Consider the following 7,263-nt stretch of genomic DNA (forward strand, 5'->3'; position numbering starts at 1 on the left):
GATCTTTCAGTCTAAACATGTCTCCACAGCACAGTCTCCATCACAGAGTTGTGTTTATCATTTTGAGAAAATGAACCTGATCTCCTCTGATGCTGGAACTTACTACTGTGCTGTGGCATCCTGTGGGGAGATACTGTTTGGAAGTGGAAGCAAGCTGCTCATTAAAGACGATGTTGAAGACCCAGTGGCACAGATTAGAGTCTTAGTCTGGCTGTCCATCATTAGAACTGGGATCCTCTTGTGCTTGAACTATTGTTGATTACTGTGTGACTCTACAGAGGCTCAACACTGTTGTCTGCTCCTGTTATGAGACGTGAAGTCATGTTTTTTATTAGAGGGAGGGCAGCGTTGGTTGATTGGTCAGTCTGTCCACCGCTGTGATCCGATCTGAAATATCTCAACAGTAATAGGATGATTACAAAGTACCATTTAGCATTTAGCATAAAGCACTGCTGTGTCTAAGTACAGCCTCACAGAGCTGCTAGCGTGGCTGTAGACTTGTAGTCTTGTTTAACACCATCATTCTTCTTTATTCTGCTCTTTGTGGTCTTGATTATGAGAATACCAGTGACTTACTCCAGCTTGCTCCCTTGTGCTCTGGTGTAACTAATTCAGTGAACACCTCTCAACATTAGGAACCTGGTGGCTGGAAGTGTAACCTGAGACTGTGGCTGAGTATGTTAAATGAAGAGCTGTGCACTGAAAAATGACACAGTTGCATCAGGCCTCTTTGTTCAGTTTTAAAGGCAGATGTTGGTGTAGTGTGTGAGAGTAAAGTAGTTAAGTGAGAATATATAAATGAATGAGGAGTGGAGTGATTTGACAATGTCAGAAGAGATTAATATATATATATATATTTAACAGAGCATTATTCTTGTCTGAGAACAGGAAGGCATTTGATGTCTGTGGTCATGGCTGAAGTCTTCCTGTGGTGGAGATTTTGCTCTTGACTTGTAGACAACAGTGTTTTCCATCAGAGTGCTGCTTTATTATATTGTCTTTTTTCCCAAAAAGTTTAAATTCAGCAGCTAGTTAAGTAGGTCAGTTTTCGATGCTTCCTTTTCTACTTTCTGACAAAGCTTTGACTCTAGAGGCCTCATGATCTTCACCTCATTTACACTCAGACCACACTATGCTGTCTCTTCCTGTCAAACAAGTGATATGTACCTCCCTCACTCCTCCCCCTGACAGACCCCTCGATTTGACTTCCTTGTGCATGTTTGACAGTAATAAATGTTCTTTCTGACTCCTCCTCCATCACACATCATACATGCTCTTTTTTTTGCAGATAAAAAGGCAGAAAAAATAAGAAAGACTTTGACTGAGAGAGACAGAGAAGAAGAAACATGAGCAGGAAAACACAACCACAGCTTGAGTACAGAAACATTATGAACATTTTATTTTTTGTTGGTGACGCCTCACCCACTGCCCACACACAAAAGCACAACAGCAGATTAATGTAATAAAGCATAATTTCCACTCTGAGCTGCAGTTCCAGATGTTTCCTGAGTTTATCTGGTGGCAGCATAAACAACACCTAGCTCCTCTCTTTCGGATGCAGGCCGGCGGTTTCTTTTTGGTTTCGGCTGGAAACTCAGCGCTGCGTAGTTCAGGTCATCTGAACCCAGATTCTGTAAATCACATTTTTACCATTAAATCACTATTTTGTAACAGTTTGTTCATAACTTGTTCTTGTAAATGCTACTAGCTAGTATGGTTATAAAGGCACAGCAGAAAGTCCCAATTCTCTCTCTTGGGGAAATATCTTCTAGTTGAAATGATGAAGCATTTCAACGATGTTTCAGAGGAGAAAAAGAACAAAATCACTGTGGGAAAGAAGGGGAAAAGTGTGGCTACCGCTAGCATTTGTCTGACATTTTGAGTATGCCATATGCTGACAAAAATCACAAATTTTGCTCACTTTTCACGTCAATGAACCTAAACTGCCAGATTGAAGAAGATTACAGTTGAAATTAGAGTTTAAAAGTCTAAATTAACAGGGTTCATTTTAGTGTAGATGAAAAAAGGCTATTATGACTGCGTGCTTGTAAAGATTACTAACACACTTATCATGTGTAGAGTTTATATAATAAATGTGAAGTTTTGGCTCACCTTGTTTCTTTCTGGCTGTGGTTCTTTATTGGCAGCTAAATGACAAAAGACAAAGTCTGAATACTTAATTATCATTTTATATGCTTTGGATTTGTTCTTCATGTTGACACAATTTACAAGACAGTGTGCTACAAATGATAAACTAGCTGTACCTGTTTTAAGTTTCCTGATTTTAACAGCCAGAACAATGAGGACTATAGTGAACAAGAGAATCACAACACCCAGGACCACACTCATCAGGACTGTTCTCCCATCACACTCTTCTACAAGAAAAAATGATTAGACTTTGTTTCTTTAGTCTGGTGGTTTAAGACGTTGTAAATATTCAAATTACTGGTTCCGTTGTAACATGCACAATGAAAAAATCTTGAGAGAAAGAAGGAGAATCTTACTTTTAGACTTGAAATGCTCTTCATCATCATACTCAGAATCATCAGAATCACCATTATCTTAAAAAAAAAGATGGGGATAAAATGATCTGACACATATTGGTTTCCTCATTTCACGCCATACTGTGATAATAAATTTGACTCTAAATATGATGAAAAACAGTCAACTGAAAGAGATAAGACATGACCACAATCTTACCTTGAATGCTTAACTCTTTTACATCGGCAATGACTGTGTGTGTGTTGATGTAAAATCCACAGAAATACAGCCCAGAGTCAGATAAATCCACTCGCTTGATTTTAAGAAAGACAGTTGAAATGTTGGAAAGCATTTCAAATTTTCCATTCTGAAATCCATCACAGAGTGAAGCTTTGTCTCCAGACTCGTACATAGAGGAGATACAGCTGGCTTTGGTTCTGTTGACCACTCTGAACCAGTCTGTCTGAGTTGGAGCTCTGGAAATGTTGGAGCACTGCAGTGTGACTTCTCCACCCGGCTGGACCTCCACGGTCTGAGGCTCAGAAACTGAGACAGAGATCCAGCCTGAAACACACAGCAGAGACAACAAGAGATTTTATCTTCAGCTGATAAAGCAACAACAGTGCATCTAAATGAATTCAACACTACTGGTACTTACTGAGGCTGCAGAGAAGTAATGCTGTTATTAAGGTGAAGCTCTTCATTGTGCGTATAACCATGTCTCAGCATGGGCACTTTATGTCACTGTAAGGGGTTTTCATTGGAAAGGGGCGGAGTTCTGAATAGTTCATGCTAGAAAGCTCAAATTGCTCGCCACCAAATATCTGTACCAGATGCCTCAAAGAATTTCAGACAGCATACAATTTCTCAATTACTCCCCTAGTTTTGTACAGACATCATGAAAGGAATACTTACCTTATCTGTATCAGTCTGGTATGGCAGTACAGACAGCAACATCTGGACAACACAATAATACAGACCAAACAATTACCAAATAAGCAAAACAAAAAACAAATGTACAGTGGCACATAATAAGTACTGTATTGGATGATGAAATAAAATCACATCTGATTCATGCTTACTATATATTTCTGCTTGTCTCCTCTAGGAGGCATTACAGGAGGCAACAATCACCCTGAACTCTACATCTTAGATCCAGGAATAGACCCCTGCATTATGCAGTGTGTTACTTCCTTCTTCTTGTTGATTTAGTATGTGTTACTCACTTTATATGACTTTACTGACACTGTGAACTTTAAAACATGCTTTTTATGGCTAGTTCAAAATGAAATATAACAAGAATCTAAATTTTGGAGAATCTTTTGAATTGTACATTGTGTACAACTATATGCAGTGCTTTTTGACAGTTTGTGAACCCTTTAGGATGGTCTCTGTGTCTGCATAAATATGACCTAAAACATGATCAGATATTTCTTTCTGTTGAGCTTCAGTTCACAGTCGGATACCTTGACATTTTCCTATAGAATGTGCTGGTGCAACTCAGAACTCATAGCTCCATCAGTGATTGCAACCCTTCCTGGTTCAGAGGCAGCGAAGCAGGCCCAAACCATGATACTACCATGACAATGTTTCACAGATGGGATAAGGTTCTTATGCTGGAATGCAGTGGTTGCTCATCGCCAAACATAATGCTTCTCATTCAAGCCAAAAATGTCGATTTTGGTCTCATCCGTCCACAGAAAATTTTTCCAATCACCTTCTGGCTTATCCATGTGGTCTTGAGCAAACCATAGACGGCATCAGTGTTCTTTTTGGAGATGAGTGGGTTTTTTCCTTGCAACTCTGCCATGCACACAATTGATGTTCAATGTTCTCCTGATGGTGGACTCATGAACATAGATTGTAGCCACTGCAAGAGAGGGCTTTATTTTCCTAGACATTACCCTGGAGTCCCTTATGGCCTCTGGGACCATTACATGCCTTTCTCTTGATCTCTGTTGTCCGCCCACTCCTGAGGACGGTAACACTGGTGTTGGATATCTTCCATTTGTACACCATCTGCCTGACAGTCTACTAGTGTAGTCCAAACTCTTTAGAAATGGTTTTGTAACCCTTTCCAGACTGGTAAGTATCAACAACTCTTCCTCTAAGGTCCTCAGGAATCTCCTTTGTTCAAGCCATGACACACTTCGGCAAATCTGTATTGTGAAGCTCAGACTTTGATAGTGAAGACCAAGAATTATCTTCTTTAAATAAGGCAAGGCTTCCCAGACTCACGTGATTGTCGTCCCATTGATTGAAACATCTGACTCTAATTTCCCCTTCAAATGAATTGATAATCCTAGAGGTCCACATACTTATGCCAAACACAAATATGTAACTTTGGATCATTTTCCTCAATAAATAAATGAACAAGTGTAAGGTTTTTGTCTCATTTGTTTAATTGATGTCTCTTTATTTAGTTTTAGGACTTGCATGGAAATCTGATCATGTTTTAGGTCATATCTATGCAGAAATGGATCAGATTCTTAAGGGTTTATGAGCTACACAGCTCTTAATATCAGCCGTATAGCTTCAGAGGTAGTTAAAGGCCAAACATAAGTGCTAAGTTAAATGTTTTTTTCACTTCCACTACGTCTTAAGCCTTCATTATACATAGTGTTTATGGTTTTAGTTTTACTCAAGGAAGGTGAACAAGTTCCTAATGAAGCTTTTTCATACCACATTGCTGCTATATTTTTGTAACAAATAGTTTTTTGTGTCTGCCAGTTTTCAACATGAGAAATTTAGAATAACCTACATATTACATATATGAATTCACTTCCTATAAGACGAATGTTGTGTGTCACACATTTTGACCTTCTTAACAACCAATCAAATACAACCTCATTTTTTGGCTGTTGCCTGCTCTTTTGCTCACAGCTTTCCATGCGGACCTTTGAGACGATGCATCTGTATATGATTCTCTGTGGATTATGTAAGTGTTCAGTCTTTGATTTTAATTAAGACTAAAATTTGAATGGCAGCTCATGTTTCTATAACGTTATACTTTTTTGACCCAGTTCATCTGTCAGCAGTGACCCAGTCGTCGACACTCACACAGGACACTGGGGTTCTGTCTGCCAGTGTTGGGGACAATGTGACTTTACACTGCTTCTATGACAGCCAAGTGGCAATGCACTTCTCCTGGTACCGACAAACTCTGGGAAAAGGACCTCAGTGCCTGTCTACTATTTACAAGTATGATAAATCATCCAAAGACTTCCACTGGTCGGAGAAGAACCCTCGTTTCTCTGTCGAGAGGAAGGAAGGGACAAACCATTTACACATCTCCAACATCCAGTTCTCAGATTCAGCTTCCTACTTCTGTGGAAGCTCACACTCCAACATGATTGAATTTGGAGAAGGGGTCTTTCTAAGTGTCAAAGGTATTGTGCTTATGTTTTTTATTGGGTTTGATTAACTGTAGGTGAAATGCAAAGGTTGCTGAGGATTTGCATCCCAAACAATAGAAAGTTTTCATATAATCACCCAAAGCTTTAGCAAAATCACTGGTGTTCATTTGACTTAAAGAGTGAAACTAAACATGAAGCAGATGTGTTTACGTAGCACATGTCAACAGCTGTCTTCTTTTCAGTTTTTACAAAATTTTCACAGACAAATAATTGGATTTTAAAAAAACTCAGAAACCTACTTTTTATTGCCCAAAATAAAAGAGTACAAATTCCCAGATTTTCAAAAAAAAAAGAAAAACAACAAGACTAATTCTCTGACAGTTAATTCTCTGTGGATTTAGAAGCCAACCTCAAGGAGAGCGTCCTTCATCTGAGACCGTCCAGCCAGGCGACTCTGTGACTTTCAACTGCACAGTACAAACTGGAACCTGTGATGGAGAATGCAGAGTTTACTGGTTCAGACACGGATCTTGCCAAGGAATCCTTCACACCCATGTGGATCAGTCACATCTCCACAGCACAGTCTCCATCACAGAGCTGTGTCTATCATTTTCAGAAAACGAACCTGAGCTCCTCTGATGCTGGAACTTACTACTGTGCTGTGGCCTCCTGTGGGGAGATTCTGTTTGGAAGAGCTGCTCATCAAAGACGATGTTGAAGACCCAGTGGCACAGATTAGAATCTTAGTCTGGCTGTCCATCATTAGAACTGGGATCCTCCTGCTCTTTCTAACTTTGTGTCTCTTGGCTTATATCAGTAAGAGGTGGTGAAGTCCTTAATGTAGAGAATAAAGACTTAAGCTCTCTTAGTTCAAAACGTTCAGTTAGAATATATCATGAGAAATTAAAACAAATTACACAAAATGAATACCAAAAGTAGATACACACATTTTTTGTTTGACTGTGTTACAATTTTAAATAAAAGTAACTTTGACGAAGCTCTTTCATCGTTTGTCTCTTCATACAAGGTCATTGTTTTTGTCAGTGTTGACTGAATTTACAATTAATTTATTTTCTACAAAAGAAAAGCAACTACACAAACAAAACAGCAACATTTTAAACCATTATATAAAACACTGGAGTTGGCTGACAAAAATATTGAAAACAACTGTACCTCCCAGTGACTTTTCAACCCAGTTGCATCAAATATTATTATTCATTACAGTCAATTTATTTAATTCTCCACATAACTTCTTTTTTGTAATGATATCCAGATCAAAACTTCAGTAAATTTGAGAACGCCTTCAGTCAACAAAAAACAAAATCTCAAGTACTTTCAGTGTCGAAATGATTGGATAAGACAATATTAGGCTACCAGTAACATTCATTTGATTTTGAAAATATCAGAAGAGGCTGATGGTGGTAGA

The 7,263-nt window shown here is 38.7% G+C and overlaps 1 pseudogene and 1 gene segment (V, D, J or C); one reads left to right on the forward strand and one right to left on the reverse strand.

Moving 5' to 3' along the window:
• Positions 1–1,327: 1,327 nt before the first annotated feature.
• On the reverse strand, positions 1,328–3,185 carry LOC137175152 (immunoglobulin lambda variable 6-57-like). The segment is given in 4 exon segments: positions 1,328–1,631; positions 2,113–2,147; positions 2,701–3,045; positions 3,140–3,185. Coding segments are annotated over 4 exon segments (546 nt in total).
• Positions 3,186–5,388: 2,203 nt separating this feature from the next.
• LOC137174811 (immunoglobulin kappa light chain-like) lies at positions 5,389–6,676 on the forward strand (annotated as a pseudogene).
• Positions 6,677–7,263: the final 587 nt, after the last annotated feature.

The sequence above is a fragment of the Thunnus thynnus genome, chromosome 22, assembly GCF_963924715.1.
Source record: "Thunnus thynnus chromosome 22, fThuThy2.1, whole genome shotgun sequence".
In the NCBI taxonomy this organism is placed as follows: domain Eukaryota; kingdom Metazoa; phylum Chordata; class Actinopteri; order Scombriformes; family Scombridae; genus Thunnus; species Thunnus thynnus.